The 24,018-nt window shown below is 36.9% G+C and overlaps 1 protein-coding gene across 12 annotated transcripts in view; it reads left to right on the top strand.

Annotated features, from left to right (window-relative positions):
- The window catches only part of LOC141397476 (uncharacterized), a 655,384-nt gene that overhangs the window by 497,067 nt on the left and 134,299 nt on the right, over nucleotides 1–24,018 (top strand). For all 12 annotated transcript variants that reach the window (XM_073973773.1, XM_073973783.1, XM_073973777.1 and 9 more), the window contains 2 exons: nucleotides 17,945–18,908; nucleotides 22,191–22,351. In XM_073973773.1, the coding sequence (XP_073829874.1) occupies nucleotides 17,945–18,908; nucleotides 22,191–22,351 (1,125 nt within the window). The remainder of the gene's footprint in view (nucleotides 1–17,944; nucleotides 18,909–22,190; nucleotides 22,352–24,018) is intronic.

Below are 24,018 nucleotides of genomic sequence, written 5' to 3'. Positions count from 1 at the left end.
TGTCAATCATCAGCAGTCACTTAGAGATACGAAAAAATAACAGCTAATGGTAAAAAGGCTTAAAAAGTCATCAAGTGTTCCATTGAGCAGTGAAGGTTGGGGTGGGTAAAAGGGTAAATGTGTTAATATAACGCAATCTTTCTATCCATGTACATTTGGAGCAACAGTGATGGACAAGTATACAATGCTTGGGTATTTTCTGTTAAGAGATTTACACATTTGTATATGAAAATTAATGTCATTATTGCGAAATTAGTAGAGTTATGGCTAATAACGATTCATCATGGAAAATATGTACAAAAGTGGAAGGGGTTCTGTTATTGATCGAATACCAATTCATCATTGATCATTAAATAGCCTTCTATGCAAGTAAACAAAATTTACGGATGGAGTAATTGGTTAACCAAAAACTAATTTACCACCATTGTTACACACAATGTTTAGTTGCCACATCATTCTCTTAAACTTCACAAAGGATTTTTTTCAACAAATAAATGCCACAATCTGTGGTATTTCATTGAAATGCAACATTTGGCTTATTTAGTTCTAATGAATTGCCACATGATGTGTACAGTGGAACTTTTTAATATTGTGCATTTTGAGGAATATAGAAATTCGCAAGTTTTGTTTCTCTTACATAGAAAAATAGTTTAGTATGTACGCTGAAGTTACTTCTTTTGTGATATTCTACTGTTTACTCTTAGTTCAAACATTTGTGCAACCAGTGTTTTTGTTGTCAGCCAGAACTGAGTAGCATTAAAAACTTTGAATTGCATAAAACTGAATTTGATGGGTAAACAGTTTTTCAAGTCTAAATGGAAAAACTTAAATGTCGTCGAAATGAAGATAGAGAAAGGAAATAAAACCAACATCAACCTTGGACAATTGCTAAATGAGATACACGGTAAAAATATCTGGGCTATTTTATATAGAAAAAAGCAACCCCAGAACAAATATACCGATTAAAGAATGAGGTCACGCAAATCCTAAAATTAGCCAGATTTTAATTCCTTGTTTGTTGTATTTGTTCTTTATACCCTACATCACAATGTGTGGAGGGTATTATAAGTTGGTTTTGCCCAAAAAGTGTGTAACGCATCGAAATAATGGTCGTAGACCCATACTTATATATATATCAAAATGATTGACGAGCTCATTCGATCTGTAAATGTGTGTCCGTCCGTCCTTCTGTCCGTCTGTCCATCTAAACCCAGTGTAAGAAGCCTATTGATTTTGGCGATGCTCGGATAATATTTAGGGGTAGGAATGGGCACAAAACTTATTTGGAGAAAAGTCAACGTTTTCTTCCAAAGCGAATATCTCTGCTTCTATAAGGCGTATACCAATGAAAGTAGAACGATGTAAAGTAGGTTGTCGTAGGTGGTCAAACAACGAAGATATGAAAATAGTCGCAAATAAAACCCAACTTTTCATTTTTGCAATTTTAATTATAATGACGAATATCAAGCTTTGTTTGGAAACTTTCCAAAAAACTAATATTGACTATGAATGTAGAAAATCCCATCTTTACAATGATGAAAAGTTGTTTGGCGTAGGTGGGCAAATAACGGAGATATCACAATAGTCGGTAATACATCATATTTTTCCATTTTTTTGAAATCACGCTACAGGCCGCAGTTTTGATCGGATCGTCACCAAATTGTGGGTGTTGATGGTGGTCCCGGAGGGGAAGAAGCCTATTGACTTTGGTGATAGTTGGATAATATTTAGAGGTCCGAATAAGCAAAAAAACTTATTTGGAGAAAAAGTCAACTTTCTTTTCCAAAGCGAATATCTCAGCTGCTATAAGGGATATACCAAAAGTAAAACATGACAATGAAAGTAGAAAATATCACCTTTCTAACGATGAGTAGGTTATTGTAGGTGGTGAAGCAACGAAGATATCACAATAGTCGCAAATAAAACCCAACTTTTCATTTTTGCGATTTTAATTATAATGACGAATATCACAGCTTTGGTTGGGGACTTTCCAAAAACAAAGCCTGACTAAGAAAGTAGAAAATCCAATATTTACAATGATGCGAAGTAGGTTGGCGTAGGTGGGCAAATAACGGATATATCGCAATAGTCGGTAATACATCCCATTTTTCAATTTTTTGTAATCACGCTACGGTCGGAATTTTGATCGGATAATCACGAAATTTTGGACGTTGATGGGAGTCTGTCTCACAGAGGAAGAAGCCTATTGATTTTGGTGATGATTGGGTAATTTTCAGGGTTCGGAATGGGTAAACAACTTATCTGGAGAATATTCAAAGTTCTATTCATATGCGAATATCTCCACTTCCAGTTGGGTATCCCAAAAGGAAAGCTCATCAATGGAAGAAGAAGCGTTCTCCTTTACATTGATGCAAACTAGGTTGACGTAGGTGGTCAAAAGATGAAGATATCGCAAAAGTCAGTAATGAATTCCATTTTTCCATTTTTTTAATCACGCAATAGTTCGCAATTTTGATCAAATTGTCACGAAATTTTGCGAGTTGATGCTAGTGCCACAGAGGAAGAAGCCTATTGGTGGTGGTCGGATAATATTCAGGGGACGGAATGGACAAAAATTCATGTGGAGAAAAATTCAAAGTTGTATTCTTTTGCGAATATCTCGGCTTCTAGTAGGGTATTTCAACGACAAAAATAAAATTCATATAAAATTCATCGATGAAGATGCTAAAAAGATGACATGCCAGATCACTTGCAACCATGATTGAATGGCATCTTCGGCATCGAACATTTTGCTGGGTAGTTAATATAAATTAAGTGATCTGTAACAATTCAAATGTAACTTTTAATTCTCATAAGGAATGTTGCTATAAATGTAATGACAATCACTTGGAATTAAGTTTTTTAAGTCTAGCAGGTGCTGAAATTTCTTTTTTGGAACTTTTAGCCTCTGTGCGTACAACTAAGGAAGACCCACTGCTCCAAAATCTCCAGAAATTGTCTTTGGTAGAGTCTGATAGTTCGCTAAGATCAAACGCCAATGTTTGCAGTTTATTGGATCTCCTGTTTATTTGCATAAGTAGATAATGCAGAAAAGTTGAGTTTTTCTCTGGACCTATTTCAATATCATTAAAATCAGTTGAATTTATCCAATCTCAAGCCATTATATATGTTAAACCACGGGTTGATAAGAACATTTTTCGGCAAACTTACAGTATAATCGTTGTTGTCTTTAAAAAACATGTTTGTGTTAGACCGACGAGAATTTTGAGCATGTACACGTTTCCGTATCATTGCCTCAATATTCTCGTTACGTGCATCTTTTTTTTCTGTCAGAAGTTTTGAGTATTCCCGTTCGTTCTTTCTCTTGGAAAAATGAGCAATATCGAGATGACCTGCTTTAGATCGGGGTTTCATTTGTCTTGCATTGCCTTCCGAATAACCACTTCCTTTTATCCGTTTAACATCCCAGCAAAATTTGAAGGAGGGGGTTCCATGCGATGGCGTGATTTCATGGCATCTTTTGCATTGGTTCAAACGAAGTCGTGAAAGATCCGATCTTTTCATTAGCCTTTGAACCAATGCAAAGGAAGTCGTGAAAGATCCGATCTTTTCATCAGCATTTGAACTCATTCCATCGATCCAATAGAGATGAATTTTGTGTTTTTATTTATACACATTTTTCTAAATATATAAGGTTAATTATTTAAAATAGGCTTGATGTTGTCGAAGACTCGAAATCACAACCAACGTTGCTAAAACTCTCGTCGTTATGATAATATCATTGCATAGGGTTGGTGAAAATGACATGGCAAAGCATTGATGGAAATGACATGCCAAAGCATTGGTATAAATGACATGCTTTGGATCCCAAAATGAATATCATCTTTTGGGTCCACGCTCATATAAAATTCATCGATGAAGATGCTAAAAAGATGACATGCCAGATCACTTGCACCCATGATTGAATGACATCTTTGGCATCGAACATTTTGCTGGGGAATTTTGGTACATAGGTTAAGAAAGAATTCCCCAGTACAAATCCGCTCGCGAGCAAATTTTTGGTTGCTGCGGACAAATGTTATCGCGGTTTTACTTCTGCTTTTAAGAAAAAATTATTAAAAACGCTAATTATTTTATTGAGCACAATTGTCACTAAAAAGTTATCACGAAGTGACGTCATTAAGTAGATTGCATAATATTTGTAAAATGTTACTCAGCATTCGCGGAATTTACAAAAAATTGACAAAATTTTAAATTAATTTAAATTTAAATTTTTTGAAAATATAGGTATAATTATTTACCCGTCAAAAATTACAGAAAAAGTAACAGTTTTAAAGAAAGACTTCACGGGGAATCAAATGAGACCAAACTTATAATCATCGGGATAGTAGTTAGGATATTATAGCCAAAATAAGCACATATTTGTGTTACAAAAAACAAATTTTGGTTTGGAATAATAGTTTTCACATGCATTCTAGAGTTGAAAATATTGGAAAAATTCTATAGGAGTACTTCTTTTATTTTTCTTGAAACTCACTAGAAAATGGGCGGATTTTGCTTTATCTACATTCACATAGAAGGTTTCCTATTGAGGAAAGTTATCGGGTTGTTGAAATAAATATCGGGTTGTTGAAATAAACGGAAATGGAGTTCAAATAAACCGCTTTAACTTATATGCATTATTAAAATATGTGTAAATCGCGTAATTATCAAAATCGTTTTGTCCGCATGTGATTTTCATGTACAGCAAGACCATATCTTTTAATTTGTATATATTTTTTGAAATATAATTTGGACGCTAAGATGTAGCATCGCCTGCATCTTAGTATAAAAAAAACCTATAAAACATCGTTAATTTGCGCACAGTTCATACAATTTCGTTCCGCATCCGGTTTTAGTGTCACAATGAAAATCTGCATCGATATATACCTATTTCAAGGCTATCAGTCAAGAACCGTGGATGTGGCATCACACACTATTTTTGGGATAAAATGAATGTAGTTCCCTTATCAGTGAAGTTTTTAAATCTCTGTTTCCGCAAAAAAGGAAGATGCTGCACTAGTTTTTTCATAGTAGTGCAAGCGGCCGACAGAATACGCGATAAAATGCGCGATATTTTTAAAAACAATATTAGGCGATTTTCCTACCTTGGAATTTCTCCTATCTCGCGTTTTAGTAGATGGATTTTAACGAATAATGATTAGATCCGCAACGTAAAAATCCAAAATTTGCAATCACGCACAGTAAATCGAATGCCAATTCTACAAATTAGACCAGAAATATATGATTTTTAGAAATTTGTTCGCACAGAATTTTCGTATTTGGATACAGATTTCTCTGTAGCTGTGTAGGCTACATTCACGACACATATATCAAATTAATCAGAATCATTCCTATATATGATTTTTTGGAAAACCTGTTTGCGGAACGAAATTATAAGAAAATTTCAATAAACACTTAAAATCTGGCTTCAAAATGTCAGCATCATTTAATGGTAGACGCAGATCAAATTTTGAAAAGTTATACATTGGTGGGATGATCCTTATTTAGTTGGCTTCTACTTTCAGTTTGACAGGAAAATCGGGAAAAATGTGGTTTAATCACAAATCGAGGGAAAACAGAAAAAGTCACATTGGCTTCAACCCATTTTTACCGATTTTTTAACATAAATATAGCCACAGCTTCCACGCAAATCAACTTTGAAGGCTAATATTTTTTGCCAAGTCTTAAAACATTTCATTATATCCAATAGCATTTAAATTGTACTATATACAACCATTATTCGCGAGTTATAAAGGGGTAAACCTTGGCTTCAACGATGTTAAATTTTCAATAATATTGCCCATATACACTTTCGTACGGGTAAAACGTGCCTCATCGAAATATGGTTTTATACCACAAGTATGTTTGGACGAAATCCGTTTCAGACAATTTGGAGATGATTTAGCCATGTCCGTCCGTCTGGCTGGAGCGCACGATAACTCTCGAACGGATCAACCGATTCGGTCCAAAATTGGCCTTCGTCATATTTTGTCCAAACTTAGTTTCAGTTCGAAGACGGTCAAAAACTTCTGGTACTTCCCTCCAATATTTAAAAAATGACACTTATATGGTATGCACGATGTCTCTTGAACGGGGCAATCAATTTCGTCCAAATATTGGATCTCCTAATATTTTGTCCAAATTTAGTTTAACTTCTAAAATGGCCGATATCGATCTTCTCCTTATAGTACCTCCCCAACAAAAGTTCAACAATTGTGTCGATCTCTCCATAAATTAAAGTTTCAATTCACATAGGCTGAGGGTATACCTCTGCCGGCAAAGCCGACTGATACTTTTAAACATGTTTTTTTTTTTTTTTTTTTTTTTTGTAATTACATTACATGTCGCAATTTTTATCGGCCGTCACGAAATTTTTTGTGGCCTACGGCGGGTCTCAGAGAGGGAGAAGCATATTGAATTTTATGATAGTCGGATAATATTCCCTAAAATAAATGTTTAGCAGTGAAAAGCTTATGCACAGAGGTAGTGGTGTAGGGTGTTACATAGTCGGCCCGTCTCGAGTATAGCCTATGCTCACTTGTTTTTGTTTGGTATTGCTTGGCATTTTATCGCGGAAAGACTTACGATTGAACAATGATCTGAAATCGTTCAACATCATTACGAAAATTCGCTTTCTTTAAGGAATGTGTTTTGAGCCAAATTTTGTACGGCGATGAGGCCTGTTTCTGGCTTAATGAGTATGTAAACAAGGAAAGTAGCCACATTTAGGTTTAGAGCAACCTAAAGAGATTCAAAAGGTGTCACTTCATCCATGAAAAACAACGGTTTCGTGTGGTTTGTCCGCTGGTAGAACCATCATCCCATATTTCTTCAAAAAGAATGTCGGTGAGAACATAACCTTCAATGGCTACCATCATAACCGACTATTTGATTCTTGAAATTGAAGCTCGTGATGTCGGCTACATTTTGGTTTCAACAAGACCGCTTCCTCCCCACATGACATTAATCAATAGATTTATTAACAGAACACTTCGGTGAGCAGACAATTTCAGATTTTGGCACGGTCGATTGGCTACCAAGATCGTGTGATTTCACACCGTTAGACTTTTTCCTGTGGGGATATGTAAAATCTAAAGTGTATGCGGACAACCCAGCTTCAATTCAGGCCTTGGTTCAAAAAATCACGCGTGTCATTCATCAGTTACTAGTCGAAATTTTCGAACGATTCATCGAAAATTGGACTCTGCGGAAACACATTTCCCATTCAAAGTTAGGAACCTCTAGTCTGATCACCCTATATATGTAATTGAAAACAAGTAAGAACGTCGTTAAATTCGCCCTGGACGAACTTTTTATACCCTCCACCACGAAGGGTATTGAAGTCAATAAGGAGTAGTATATCCCAACTGATACTTCAAGAAGCTCATATGGGGCGCCATCCTAGTGCTTTCCAAAATTTTCCGAATTTAACTCCTCAAGTGGAATTCTATAACTCATTTTTCTAGCTACCGACAAAAATCGGTCAAATTAAAATGCTTATATTTTTTGAAATTTTGCCTGTTTGGGCGAAGATAATTTTTTTAATGATTTTTATGCCAACCCACAATATTAAATTACAACAATCTCGGTTCGAAACTTTCACGAAAAAACTTCAAAATTAATAAAATTGGGTAACACCGGCTAGACTTAAACCTGGATATATATGGACAGTAAATAAATAAATAAATAAATGGTGGCTACGACTATATGGGGGCTATACCAAATATATACCTATACTGTCCAATTTTTTTCAAGGGAAGTTTTGTACCCTAGCGCTTTTTAAATAAATCGCGATCAAAGTTCACACTTTTAGGGTTTTTTTTTAGATTTTCGCAAGTTTGCTTGGAAACAGCAAGTCCTATCGAAATGGATTTAGAAAAAATATTGTAGCTGTCAAAATTCTCTACAAGATTGACCTTTATGATATTTTCGCAGGTTTTAAATTTTTTGAGATATATACTGGTGTGCGAAATAATAGAGCCACAGTCGTGAAAATGCATTTAAACGTTCCTAAAAATTGCGAACTGTATCTTGAGTTCGACAGACGGACAGAGAGACGGACATGGTTATGCCGATCAAGAATATATATACTTTATTTCGAAGTGTTACAAACGGAATGACAAATTTAGTTATACCCTCCATATTATGCTGGAGGGTAAAATAAGCAGAATCTCCTTCCCGTTATTGAATTTTCTCCGATAACTGACTTTCGACTCCTTGGTTAAATTTTGAACGTTCGAAAAAAATGTTAACAACAATCTGAATGATTTTCTATATTTTTAAAGAACAACGCCTTGAACAAAAAAAACTTTGCCCCACCCCAAGAAGCTTCTTATTGCTCTTAATTGTCAACTTTGTGGACAAAGTCATGCATAAAAACAACGAAAACAAAAAATAAAAAAAAAAAACTTTCATCATTTAGGAAATCCTACACTGTAATTTGCAGTTTCGTTTTGGGTTCAGAAGCTTGTTTTTTCAGGGATATGCACTTTTCGACCCCCTTTCCATGACTGCTAGTTTTTACCAAAAACTGAGATTCAAATCTCATTGCATAATAATGAGTTTTTCGTGGTTGCCTCTGACGTTGAGGTTTTTGCTTGAAAATATTTGCAATATCAATGCCACCATGCCTGCCACCCATCACCCACATTTAGGCAAAAGTTTTGTGGTAATAGTGTGAAATTCCACGTCCAAACGTGCCGAATTTGAGGTGGCAACCAAAGCATTCTCATGCATTCATCGTGAATGACATTGTCATTAACGTTTTTAGTTTAATGCCTATTCATTGAACACTATATGCCACTTCAGAGACTTTAAATTTCTGATAAGTGGTAGGTGCGAAAATGCGGAATATAATAAATAAGCTTTTGGAACAATTTCAGGGAAGTGATATGGTTGGGCAATTTTCAAAGTGGAGGTAATATATATTAACTCAAAACAGTTCTGAATTCTTATCGTAACGCCATCGCTTTGAACTCCAGTTATCGTGACCTAAATGGGAGTTTTCAATGTTGCCTTGCCTCTGCAAGACATAATGTAGTTCGGGTTCAAAAATTTCTTATAGCTTATATCTGGTCATGAACATATGGTGCTTTGTGTGTGGTTTTAGGGTCAAGTAGGATTTGAAGCATTTTCCTAGACTTTACAGGCTTATAAACAATGAGAGTTAAATTTTTATGACAACGGTCCAAATATGCATTTTGTACTCTGAATATATATTATGTCTATGTGGTATGCTTCGCAGATTAACACATTAACTTACTATTATTCGCATTTTTGGGTACCACAACTGTTACACTGTTTAACATTTTTAGGCATTTTTTGTGCAAACTAATTGTGGTTTTACCTACTAAAATGCTCGAAGCCAAAGATGCTGTGAGCCAAATCATAGTGTTCACCAGAATCATCTAAGAATTTTTATAGTTCTATACATTTTTCAGATCCTTAGCGTCTCATTTGCAATCTCATTTGCATTGCGTGGAACCGCTTCCATCAAATTTAGCTGGGATTATATTTTCGGACCTTTTAGTTTTCCATTCCTATACCCTCAACCATAGTATTGAGGGTATACATATTAAGTTTGTTTTTCCGTTTGTAAAGCATTGAAATATACATTTGCGACCTTTAAAGTATTTACATTCTTGATCAGGATAAAATTCTGAGTCGTTATAGCGATGTCCGTCTCTACGTCTGTTGTAATCACTCTAGCGTCTACAATAATTGAGCTAGAGCGCTATATTTTTGCACCCGATTGTCTTTTTTCTATAGGCAGGTCAAGTTCAAAAATGGGCTATATCGGCCCACGTTTTAATATAGTACCCATATAACGGTACCTCCTGATTTTCGGTATTTGGGGATTTTAGATCCATTTTTTGGCCGAACTAGCCGTTATTTGACTTTTGGGGTTCCCAGTGGTGACAAAACATTTTCACCAAAAACCATAAACACAGGTCCATGTTTTGGTATAGCCCCATATAACGGTATCTCCCGATTTTCTGTATTTTGGGGATTTCAGCTAAAATTTTTAACCGAAAAATCTGTTATTTGCAGGTGAAGTTACTAGTGATCACAAAACATCTCCACCAAAAACTTTCAACATAGGTCCATGTTTTGGTATAGCCCCCATATAACGGTATCTCCCTATTTGCGGTATTTTGAGGATTTCAGCTACATTATTTGACAGAACTACTTGTAATTTGACAAAGTTCCTAGTGATCACAAAACATCTCCACCAAAAACTGTCAACATAGGTCCACGTTTTGGTACAGCCCCCCTATAACGGTATCCCCGATCTTCGGTATTTGAAAAATTTAGCTACAATTTTTTAACGAACTACATGTTAATTGTCGTTTGGTGTTCCCAGTGGTCACAAAACTAATGCACCAAAAATTGTCAACATAGGTCCGCGTTTTAGTACAGCCCCTAATAACGGTACCTCCCCGTGTTCGGTATTTTGAGTATTGTAGCTACAATTTTTAACCGAACTACCTGTAATTTGACAAATAATGTTCCTAGTGATCACAAAAAATCTCCACCAAAACTATCAACATAGGTCCATTTTTAGAATAGCCCCTATATAACGGTACCTCCCGGTTGTTTGGTATTTTGAGAATTTTAGCTATATTTTATGACCGTGCTACCTGCAATTTGCCGTCTGAAATTCCCAGTGGTCACAAAACTTCTCCACCAGAAATTGCCAACATAGGTCCATGTTTTCCCATACACATATAAAGATAACTCCCGATTTTCGGTATTGTGAGGATTTCAGCTACAATTTTTAACCGAGCAACCTGTAATTTGACAGTTGAGGTTCCTAGTGAACATTAAACATCTCCACGATGAACTGTGAACGTAGGTTTATTTTTTGGCACAGCCCCCATATAACGGCACCTCCCGATTTTTGGCATTTTGAGGATTTTAGCTACAATTTTCGACCGACTTTTCGACTATCTGTAATTCGACATTTGGTCACAGTGGTGGCCAAACTTCTCCACCAAAAAAGGTGTTGACCGATTGAAAACGTTTTTAATTAATTTAGGTATCAGTGGTCATAAAATATCTTCGCCTTTAATTGTGGACAGAAAAGAAAATAATTCTTCTGTTTTAGTTCAGAATATTTTATGGTGGAGGGCATAAAAAGTTCAGCCAGGCCGAACTTAACGCTTTTTACTTGTTTGTATTATCATTGTATTACTTTTGATCACCACTAGTTTATAACAACCAGGGTTTCGGAGTCGAGGTATTTTTGGCTCGACTCCGACTCCAGACGAGTTTTTTTCACGACTCCGGCTCCGACTCCGGGTCGACTCCGAGGGTGAATTCCTATACCACTAAAAATTAATAAAATATGCACAAATGTTTAACTTTTTCCTACATTTGGCTTATTTAGGCTAATGTGTTAGTTTTTCCTTTTAGATTCATATTCTGGATGGTATTCTTCCGCGTGAGAAAATCTTTAAGCTTTCAAAATATGTGAAAATGAAGGGGCAATTTTTTCCGAGAAAACTTTTGGCAGATTTTTTTCTTCATCTGAAAAAGAAAAATGTTACGAAGTTTTGAGGCCGTCTATGAAACCCTGTTTTTATTAAAGTATATTGAGGTGCCAACTCTAGTTCGAAAACTAATAAACCAATTGTCATATATTTTTGTGGCCGATTTCGATTTATATGCTGCATTAAAAATAAAATTGTTTTTTCCCATCCAACGCTAATACTAAGGCAATATTGTTCCGATCGACTTAAAAATTTGACCACATATTCTATGCTATTTATACTTTCTACTTTTTTTGAAATTTATAAGTAGGGATCACCCCTTAAACTAAAATTCAGCGCTCACATTTTGAACTTTGGTGTGGAGTGGATAATTTTATTGAAATATTTGAGATATATTGTGTATACCACCCAGCACGTAGGCAGATGCATGTTTTCTTGAACTGAATTTTGTATATGCTATGGATTATGTCGAAAACTCGGATACGCATGAACTATACCTGTTCCTGGCGGACAGATCCGGTTATTTGAGTATATAATGAATCCTAGAAGAAAGATTCGCCGTTTGTCAGACTTCTGAGTTATGGCGAGATGAATCTGTCGTTGACCAACAATAACTTTATGATGACCTAATTCAGAAGCGTACCCATCCGAATTTAATATATAGTTAATAGAGTTAGCGAAATTCACCGATGTACATAAAAATATGGTGTTTTGAGAAAGTAACCAGTAAAGCTGATAAAGGACAATGAAAACGTGACAATATCGATTTCTTAGATATGAGAAACCTAAATATAATTTTCGGTGGAACATTTGTATAAAATTTCATTTTCTTTTACTTTTTTAGTTCAAGAACAAAGAGGAGGTGGAAGGAACTGAGCTAGAAGGACAGCATATTCGAGAGAAAGGTTCCTCATTCTATTTAACTGAAAACATGTCATCTAAAAATGATAAAACAATATCTCCAAACAGAGATATAAAGCTATTTTCTCAATGATTGATGGAGTCAATCAAAAAATTCCTTATGTCATAACTAAGAAATTTCAGCTATGAGATCCTTTGGGGTTCTCAATTGGGGCTTTCATCCCGAAAAGGAATTTGTCTTGACTTCCATTTTGTGTCACAGGTATTCCGTAGGTTTTCCCATAGAGACTACAATGTCTTCTAATAGAAGACAAAGATGACTTATCATCAAAAAAGATGAGAAAACCAGCAGACCTTTGTGAGAAGACCAGTAAGTCTTCTGGCAAAAGGGGTTGAAGGTCTAATCTTAATTCAATTGTCATAGAACTTTACTTTTGTTTGCAAAAATTTAAAGGGTCAATTCGACCAACAAAATATGTGTGAATAGAAATTTCTTCTAGCTTTCTTTTAAAATAAATAATTATTTTTAAAAAAATGTTCTTGTTCCAAATTGAATGTTATACTTCTATAACGTGGAAAAAATTTTGCCCGGAGTCGGAGTCGAGTTATTTTTTTCGACTCAGACTCCGACTCCAGCAAAATTGCTCGACTCCGACTCCGAAACCCTGATAACAACATGATTTATTGCTTGGTTAGTATACCCTACACCACAATGTGGGAAGGGTATTATAAGTTGGTTTTGGACCAAAAGTTTGTAATACATAGAAATAATGGTGGCAGGCCCATACCTATATATTCCAAAATGAATGTCTCCACGAGATGAGTCGATCTGGCTATATGTGTCCATCCGTTTGTCCGTCTTAGAAAAACTGGAAAAATGGTATGCATTACCGACTATTGCGATATCTCCGTTGTTTGACCACCTACGACAACCTATTTTACATCGGGTCGGGTCTTGCTTTTGGTATACCCCATATAGAAGCAGAGATACTCGCTTTAAAATAAGACTTTTTCTCCATATAAGTTTTTTGGCCATTCCGACCCCTGAATATTATCTTCCCATCCAGCTCGCAATTTTTAAGAAAGAGTTTTGTAATTTGGTATGGAAGTGTTAGAGTTAGTATTTAGTCTTCATTTGGGGTACTAAACATTCCATATAAAATTTGTCGGTATAGGTCCATGGCTTCATGTAGCCCCCATGGAGCGGTACCTCCCGATTTATCGGTATTTTTAATTTTATGGCCTCAATATTGCTCCGAAATGGTTGAAATTTGGTTTTTAGTCTTCGTGAGGGGTACAAAACTTTCCCCCAGAAATTCGTCAGTACAGGTCCACGACTGAATAATGCCCCCACAGAACGGTACCTCCCGATTTTCGGTATTTTGAAGGTTATGGCCACTATAATCCATCGAAATGGCTAAAATTTGGTATTTAGTCTTCGTTGGGGGTGTTCAACTTTCCCTTCTTAATTTGTCTGTATAGGTCCTCGCCTTTATTTATAGGTATAGGTCCACGCCTTCGTATCGCTTTTATAGAACGGTACCTCCCGATTTTCGATATTTGGAAGGTTGTGGGTTCAATATTCCACCGAAATGACTGACATTTGGTATTTAGTCTTCGTTGGTGGTATAAAACATTCCACCTGAAATTTGTCCATAAAGGTCGACGCCTTCATATAGCCCCCATAGAACGGTACCTGCCGATTTTCGGTATTTGTACGGTTGGAGGTAAAAACCTTTCCAAAATTCGTCGGTATAGGTCCACGTTTCGAAACAGCCGGTTTTCTTAATTCTGAAGGTTGTGATGTCAATATTTAGTCCTCCATGGGGTTATAAAATATTTCAGAAGAAAAATATGTCCGCGTCTTTCTATATCCTCCATTGAAGCGTACCTATTGATTTTCGGTATTTTTTAGATTTCAACCACATTATCTTGCCGAAATACCGGAAATTTGGTATTCTGCCTTTTTTGAGTCTATAAACTTTCCGCCAGAAATTTGTCAGTATAAATCGACGTTTTCATATTGCCCCTTTAGAACGGTACCTCCCAAATTTCGGTATTTTGATGGTTAGCGACATTGTTTTACGAAATTTTTGTAATTCGGTGTTTAGTCTTCTTCAAAAACGAAAGGAAACAAATTGTTCCATTTTACTTCAATACAACTTGTTACTGAAGAAGTCGTCACCACTAAGAACCTCAGCTTTCAAAATAAAATATGGGGCTATATCAAAGCAGGGACCTATGCTGAAGATGTTTGGTGGAAAAATTTCGTGACCACTAATAACCTCAAATGTTAAATTACAGCTAGTTCGGTTCAAAATTTTAGCTAAAATCCTCAAAATACCGAAAATAGGGAGGTACTGTTATATGGGGTCTATAACAAAACATGGACCTATGTGGACAATTTTTAGTGGAGAAGTTTCTTGACCACAGAAAATCCCAAATCTCAAATTACAGATAGTTCGGTTAAAAATTCTAGCTAAAATAGTCAAAATACCGAAAATCGGGAGGTACCGTTATATGGTTGCTATAACAAAACATGTACCTATGTTGGCAGCTTTTGGTGGAGAAGTATTGTGACCATTAAGAACTTTAAAAGTCAAATTACAGCTAGTTTGGTTAAAAATTGTAGCTAAGATCCTCAAACTGTTGAAAATCGGGGGGTGCCGTTATATGGGGGCTATATCAAAACTTGGACCTATGTTGACAATTTTTGGTGGACAACTATGAACTTTAAATGTCAAATTACAGCTGGTTTTGCTTACAATTGTAGCTTACATACTAAAAATCGGGAGGAACTGTTATATGGGGTTTATACCAAAACGTGGTCCGAGAAAGCCCATCTTCGAACTTGACCTGCCTATGGCAAACAGGCACTCTTGTTCAAAAATGTAGTGTTCTAGCGCAATTATTGTGGACGCTAGAGTGATTGCATCAGACGGACAGACTGATGTGGCTATATTGACTCCGAATTATATCCTGATCAAGACGGTATGTATATACTTTATAGGGTATCAAGTTATTACTTCAATACGTTACAAACGGAAAAACAAACTTAATATACCCTCCATACTATGGTGGAGGGTATAACAATTCGGCTTAAATTGAAGTACGGGTATTAACCTATACATTGCTTATAAAAAATGTCATACTAACATTTTCAGGAAGCAGGCGAGGGAGTTAGTTTCTTGTCCCAATTTGGACTTCTATATCTCAAAAATGGTAAATCTTAATAAAGGTCACTCTTGTCGAGAACTTTCACAGCTAGAATATTTTTTCAAAGCACTTGATTGTCGTCGCGGCGCAAAAATATGTTATCCCGCTTTACACGCTGAATGCCCCGGGTTTGTAGCAAAATTGCCATTAAGCGTAATGTTGGCCATATTTCCTGAGTATCTCAGCCAATTAAAATTTCTCTACAAGTGGTGTGTTAAGACAAACCGTTCGAACTCGGCCATAAACTGTAGGTTCCACATTATTGAGCTAATATGATTCGGGGTGCACTCATTGTTATGATAGAAGTCTTCCCTATCTCTTCTGGGATGTTTTTAATTGTTTGCCATGAATTTGCACTGGATTTTGTGCGCAATCAGGAAACAGATTGTAAGGATAGCGTTTGCATTTATCATTGGTAACTGGGAACGATTGATCGATTGATTTATGAAATTTGGAAGATAGAAGTGTAGTTTATGGCAGATTGTAGGAGGTATAAAGTCTATTCTGTATATTATTTCAGTTGGTATATTCTCTCAGTCGTATTCTTGAGCACTCGCATTCAGATAAAAGAAAACTATTTCTCTAATTACACTGTGCGACAAAAAAAAACTGACAAGGAAAACTGAGTAGATTATGAAAGTAGAGCTAAAAGTATGAGACACGTTTGTCGGCGTTTTAAAAGTTTACATCGGAAAGTAACCAAAGTAGGCGGGGCAAATTCCGTCCATTTCTATTTTTTCGAAATATTCGAGTAAAGATATCTTGGAATCCTAACATTTTAGGTATATAGTGTCTTTGGCAACTTTACAGAGGAGGATGTGGGGAATATTTTAACCCTCATGCGGTTTACCAAAGGGGTCTTTTTGGTTATTTTTTATCAAAATCATTCAAAAACTCCTTTAAAATGTGATCATATCAAATCCAAATTTTCTACAAAATTGTTTGTCATACAATTTTACTAAAGGTCTAGGAAATGTAAATCTTATTTAATTGCCAGAAATCTCTAAAAATGAAAAACACGCTTTAGGGTTAAAGTCGGACTTCATCTGAGTTTATTCAAAATTGTCCCTCAAAACATAATTTTAGAGAGATGACGTCAAAGATAAAAATATTCTTCGTCAAATTTCACTATGGCTTACTAAAGAAATTAAATGTCTATTAACATATCATATAATTTTCTTCTTTTGACACTTTTCATCTAGAACCACGTTTTATATTACTTTAATGTATCAACTCGAAAAAAGAAGGAAAAAATCATCAAACAAATTGGGACATATTTTTATATTTTTGTCAGCAAAATTGCTACTGATATTTTCATGATACATATGTAATAATAATTTTTCCACAAACATCCCTGAAGGGACAAGGGAGACTTCTCTCATATCAATGAGTGCAGCCCGATTCATATTAGCTCAATGATATGGGATCTACTGTTTATCGCCGAGTCCGAACCTCGTGTCTTAAGACACCACTTTGTAGAGAAGTTTTACATGGCTGAAATACACAGTAAATATCGCCAACATTACTAAGGGTATTATGCCACCGCTGAAAAATGTTTGATGTTGCCTGGTCGGGGAATCGAACCCACGATCTTCAGCGTGCAAGGCGGGCGTGCTTACCATTGCACCACGGTGGCATGTAATATAAATAGTGATATGTAATATAAATAGATATTTCATTTCTTTGGTAACCCATAGTGAAATTTGACGAAGAATATTTTTGGGGGACAGTTTTGAATAAACTCAGATGAAGTCCGAATTTAACCCTAAAATGTGTATTTCATTTTTAGAAATTCCTGGCGATTAGATAAGATTTGCAGATTTGGAGTATTCTGGTACCTATAGTAAAATTTTATAACAAACAATTTTGTAGAATATCTGGATTTGGTATAATCCCATTTTAAAGAATTTTTGAAAGATTTTCGAAAAAAGGACCAAAATACCCCTTTGATGAACCGCATAAGGTTTAATATTTTTACAAAAATATTCCTCATATCCTTCCCTTTAAAGTTGCCAAAGACACTATATATTTTAATTCGAACATTTCGAAAAAAAAACTAGAAAAAATGAATTTTGTTGCACAGTGTTATTCTCAATAAATCTTCTGTTATTTCTCAATACCAACAAAATCAATAATGTACATAAAATCCGTTGTGCTCCATTCAGGTCGTACACATTATTACAACAGGTATACGTAGCCATGAACCGCCAAACATCGAAAACACTAAACCATGGATTACAAAAATGTGTTATACTTAAGCCATTTATATAAAACATATCCCCTGATATTATCATTACAAAATAATTAAAACTAATTCAAAGTTATGTATTTCTCCCCTTTTGTTTCCTTCTTTTGTTTTTTTGCTACACCAGTGCATCTTACAATGACTCCTGTGCCATTGAAAAGAACATCAGTGCCAGCACCAACACCACCATTCAAAAGGCCAGCAACAAAACGAAACCAACAAACAGTAATACCGGAAATGCAAAATCCGACAATCTATTACACGGGGGATTTCTTTGTAGAGACCGTATCGTTGTTGAATGCTCAAGAGCGCGGCAGTTTTGTCAGTGAACCGGCTGCTGGCAACAAGTTGCCAATTTCATGGTTCGGCACATCGCTACAAAATGGAAAACGCCAGCCGATGAAAAATGCTAAAGGCACAATAAATGGCAATGGTAAAACTTCCAGCATGCCCACAGATGAGTTTACGGAAGCAATGCACAAAAATGATTTTAGCTCTTCATCATCACCATCGTCGTCGTTGTCATCGGAAGATGCAGGCTCAACTGCTGTTCCTGCTGCATCCAAAGGCGTGTTGGATGTAAGAGGTTATGGTGATGCGGATGATATTGAGTATATTGGTCATATACCAACAAATATATTTTTTAAAGATTTTGCTAAAGTACGAAATGCTTCTAAGCTAAAACATGAACGTGAGCAACATCATACGAAGGCAGAAGACAACTATCAGAACTATGGTAATTCTGCCAGCAATGCCAGATGGCATTACGACGACAAAGAATTGCCACCATCATCCTCTGCGAATTTTAAAAGATCTCTACTATCTGTTGTATCGGGTGCAACAACGCTTAATGATGCCACAGTACAAGCTCTAAAGCAGCAGCAGCAACAACAAAAAGAACAACAGTCACTACCTAAAAAACAACGACGACGTGCTGTAATGTCGGATGAGTATTCAGAAACTTGTCCGGATAACAAATGGCATGGAACAGTCAGAAGCCATACTAATGCTGCGGGCGGCATTAGTAGTGAAACCAGTGCCATGTGGTGGCTTAATGAGCTCTGCGAGCAGAATGACATCATTGAATTTAGGTGAGTTATAAAGATGTTATCTCAACAATTTTTTTGAGAATTACTTATACATTTACTAACATGTCAAAAAATATAGCAAGAGTTTTGGCAATTGAAAGCGAATTAAGGTGAATAGACTGGTGTAGTTGACTTGAGAGTCAAACAAGTCCCATAGAAGATATCTCCGAACATGTTAGGCTTAAGAAATACAAAGTTTGGGTTTAAAATCCGTGTTCCGAACAGCGGCTGCCACCGCAGTGTACATATGTTTGTATTTATGTCGTTTTTCTGTGTAAGAGGCCGCTTATCCCGGAATGACTCTCCGGATTCTTTTGGTCCGTGCCGAGATAGAGGAAGGAGTGCAGGTGGGGATTTGCGTTCCTATTGCACCAGTCTGTTCAATACAGACTTATCTCGCTTGAGCCTGACCCCAATGGCATGTTCATGGAATGTATGGAGGTAGCAGTTAGGTCTGAAACTGCCGAGGTAGAGTTGCTGAACGCATACATCCCGCCAGTAAATAGCTGTATTTCAGGTTACAAGCCTAGCATTAGACCGCTTTTGGTAGAGCATAACTGTCGGGTCTTGAGGGACTTAAATGAACATCATTAGTTGTGGCATTCGGTCCTCGGGAGGGGTACAGCGTTGCACGGTCAATGAGGACGCCCCTACCAGAATTAGAAGAGAGTGTCACAGTTCGCGGGACATAACCATCGTGTCACCTGGTCTGATAAATGACATTTTCTGGCAACCCGTCATTTGTCTTGGATCATACCATCTCCCCATTATTGTTTCCATCAGCAGACTGCCCGATTTTATCACATCTGAACGTCGAACTTTCGTTAATCATGGGAAAGCTGATTGGCCGAGTCTTAGAGAGTTCACTAATCACCGCTTCAGCCCAATCCTTCTGATATTCGGGTAGAGGAATGGACGTTCCAAGACATCATCATGGCTGCAGACGCTCGCCATATACCTGCTGGCAAATTAGCGTGATGATCTTCGTCGAGCAAAACCCCAGTGACCCAGAGTCAAGGAGTTGACACTAGAGGTTAACAGGTTGGTCGGCGAGTATAAGCGGAACAAGTAGTTAAACGATCTGAAAAGTTGCAACATTGCCGCCGGTATAAGTAAATTGTGGGCAACGGTTAAGACACTCTCGAACCCTGGAAGGAGGGAAGATAGCACCTCATTCACGTTTGGCGATGTTACGTTGACTGACCCGAAGAAGTGCGCATGTTATTTGTCGAGCACCCCGGGAGTGACAAGTTTGTCGAGCTCCCCGGGAGTGACAGGGCGAAGAGAAGAGTAATACGTCGCATCAGATATCTTCCTGCCGATGATGAACCACCACAGTTTATAATGAGTGACTTTGCGAATGCCATCAGCAACTCTAAATCATCCAAAGCTTTACGTCTTACACGGTCCACGAGGACGCCCCACAGTGGAAAAAACTACCGATTTAGCGCGCCAAAAGTAAAAGTCTATGTTTTATTGTATGTTTGTCCATAAATTCGATATGAACAGCTATATATTGACAATTTTACTTCATTTATTAATATATTTGGTAAATTTGTATTATTACCGTAGAATGGTACCTATCGATTTTCGGTATTTTAAAGATTTCTACCATATTAATCAACCGAAACGGCTAGGATTTGGTATCCTCCTATAAACATTTTCGGTACAGGACCACGTTTTCATATAGCCCCCATAGACCGGTACCACCGATTTCGGTAATTTTGGAGGTTTTAGCCATATTATCCAACCGATATAGCTGAAAGTTGACATTTAGTCTTCGTTGGTGGTATAAAATATTCCGACGGAGAATTTTTGGCACAGGTACACACGCATTGATATGACCCCCATAGAAAGGTTCCGCATTAATTTCAACATTTTTACATAAAAAAATGATATTAATAAAAATAGTAATAAAATAAAATGTTGCAGTTTGTTGCTGCTAAAATATTACAAATTAGTTAAGAACTATATGTACTAAAAATAAAATAAAAAATCTACGCGCCATCCCGCGACACTCCTTAGTAATAGCTTTAACAAAGTGCTCAATTTGAAAAAAATCGGATGACACATGTTTTAAGTGTAAAATCCGAGTTGCAATAAATAACATCTTATATTCAACATTTTTTAAATCACCTGCTTCACGAAATGTTAAATTCAATAAAGCTTTAAATTTACTTTGTAGGAAGAGAGCATGCGACGATTACAAATTTACTACTAAACTATATTATGAAAACTAGTTCAAAAATTGTCAACCAAAAACGGGCCGTTGTTCCGCTTAGACTGACGCAAAACAAATTATTTTAAATGCCGTTGCATTCTGTGGACACCTTAGATTAATACTGCAACAATCATTTTTAAATTGGCGTATGTGATCGGTATTTTTTTTCACTGTGCGCCCCTACCAGAATTAGAGGAAAGTGTCACAGTTCGCCAAACGCAACCATCGCGTCACCAAGTCTAACAAATGAAGTTATCTGGCAACCCGTCATTTCTCTTGGATCAGACTATCTCCCCATTATTGTCTCCATCAGCAGACCGCCCAATTTTATCACCTCTGAACGCCGCACTTTCGTGAATCATGGGAAAGCTTCTGATGTTCGGGTAGACAAAATGATGTTCCGATCATCACGGCTGCAGCCGCGTGCCATATACCTGCTGGTCGAATACCCCAAACGTCCCAGCAGAAGCGACGGGATTAACCCTTGAGCGTGATGAGCTTCGTCGAGTCAACCCCAGTGACCCCAGAATCAAGGAGTTGACTGGAGTTTAACAGGTTGGTCGGCGGGCATAAACGGAACAAGTGATCATCTGAAGAGTTCCAACATTGCAGCCGGTATAAATGAATTGTGGGCTCTCTCTCGAACCTTGGAAGGAGGGAAATTAGGACCTCAGTCACGTTTGGCGACGTTACATTGACTGACCCGAATAGGTGCGCAAGTTATTTCAATCGACAGGCAAAAATTCTTCCAGTACAGCCACACAATTAGATGCTATCGCTGCAGTATCGATTGCATCAAAGTGTATATAACCTCTTTAGTAATAAGTTGAAGGATATGACGACTTCCTAGTTTCCTTTGACTAGACCTTAGTTATACTCTACCGTTAGGTAAAACAACGAAATTCGTAGAATGATACTCGTACATAATTAACAATTGCCTTATCAATTATACTTTTATCAGTAGCAATAGTGGGGATGTCAGATAATTCCTTAAAAAGGTTAAAATCCTCTTCATAATCTATAATCTTTTAATTTTATTTCCTGTTTTCTTTTGATCTATGTAGAGTATTTTTTCGTTTGAAAATGGGAAATAGTGGTCCTGGAAGCAACAAAAGCCGAGATAATAATGGAAGTGATGACCATTATCACAATGAAGCTGCTGCCAATGTCGATGATGCACAAATAGTGGTCTATAGAAAAACTTTTCAATTTCATATACGCAAAGGTAAGTAAAAAATTTTAAGAAAACGTTCTTACTGGCACTAGTTTAAGTGATATAAGGGATGGATAACCAGCAACGGTGTTGAGGGGCTGCAACCTCAGTGTATGTATATTTGTATTTGTTTTATTTGGAATGTAGATGCTCTCAGTTTGTCACATCTACATCCACCACACTCAAACTTCGGTAAGATGCAATAGATGTCGGTAGTGGGTGCTTGCTCTGGACTCGTCCATTAAAGGAAGTACGACAGGGACCATGTTGCTGCAAGCTGCTTGAACACAGCCACCAGTGAGACGTCGTCGTCATTATTAGAATACGTGTCTTCCCCGCAGTCCCCAACAGCAGCAGCACACACAGCCGTTACTGTTCTAGTCCCTGAAAATTAATCTTTCTTGCAAGTTAAATGCTATGCACTACTAGTTAAGATCGAGAAAATAGTGAATTTTGTGGTCGCAGCGGTGCAGAAAATCAAGCTCAACAAAAACTGCAGCTTACGGCGTTGTGATGGATACAAAGTACTCAAAAAGGATCGCACCAGAAGTGGAGGTGGGAGATTAACTTTCCTATTGCACCAGTCTGTTAAATGCAGACCTACATATATCACTTATGGTAGATTTGTTTAACGTACACATCCCGTCGATAAATAGCTGTACTTCAGGTTATAGGCACAACATTAGCCCGCTTTTGGAAGGTCATAATTGACTGGTCTTGGGGAACTTTAATGCTTATGAATGTAGCATTCGATACTCGGCAATGGCCAGAGGGGCAAAGTGCTGGCTGATCAATCTGCTCTCCTCCTCCTCTCCACCTCTACGTCAACGACTACGTTTAGTGAGGACGTCCCTACCAGAATTAGCGGAGAGTACCACAGTTCGCCAGATATAACTACTGTGTCACCTGGTCTGACAAATGACGTCACCTACCAAACCGTCGTTTCTTTTGGGTCACACCATCTCCCCATAATTGTCTCCATCTGTCAGGCAGCCCGATGTCATTATCTCTGAACGCCGGGAAAGTTAATTGGCCTACTTTGAGAGAGTTCACTAATTACTGCTTCAAAGATCTGCCCAACCCTTCTGATGTTCGGGCAACAGAAAGGACGTTCCGAGACATCATCACTGCTGCAACCTCTCACTATACACCTGCTTGTTGAATATACGAAGTGAGACCAAATTTCAGAGCTGAGGCAACAGGAGTTTATCAAATTGTCGTTGTAAAACATAATAGAAACAACGCGATAGATAAATTTTACAACAATGATATGTTCTGAAGAGTTGTGTACTACATTCCAGAAAAAATTTGACGGCTTTAGAGATACGCTGCAAAATATATACAAATCACGGAATTTTTAGATATATTATAAAATTTGAGGCGATAAATGAGGTTATTTGTGTTCAGTATTTTTCGAAATACATTCTTCTTGTTCTTATCTACAAGTTTGCTGCGGATGTCATGGAAAGATTCGTATTAGATTGAAAGATATATCCCTGATTAGCTTTAAAAAGTCAATATTTAGCCATGTTTAGATAGGGCCATAAAATCCGAACCTGATCTAACAAAACAAAACCCGAAGAGGGTTTTTGTCTATTGCATCTGTACTTTCATAAAAACCGCATTAGAAATTGTTTGCACAAAATTACCTTGGAAATGTTGGACAGTGTAATATGTAT

Source organism: Musca autumnalis, unplaced genomic scaffold (genome assembly GCF_047663935.1).
Source record: "Musca autumnalis isolate F117 unplaced genomic scaffold, ASM4766393v1 scaffold_3, whole genome shotgun sequence".
Taxonomy (NCBI): Eukaryota; Metazoa; Arthropoda; class Insecta; order Diptera; family Muscidae; genus Musca; species Musca autumnalis.
Note: the sequence above shows the minus strand (reverse complement) of the source record. Positions and strands in the feature narration are given on the sequence as shown.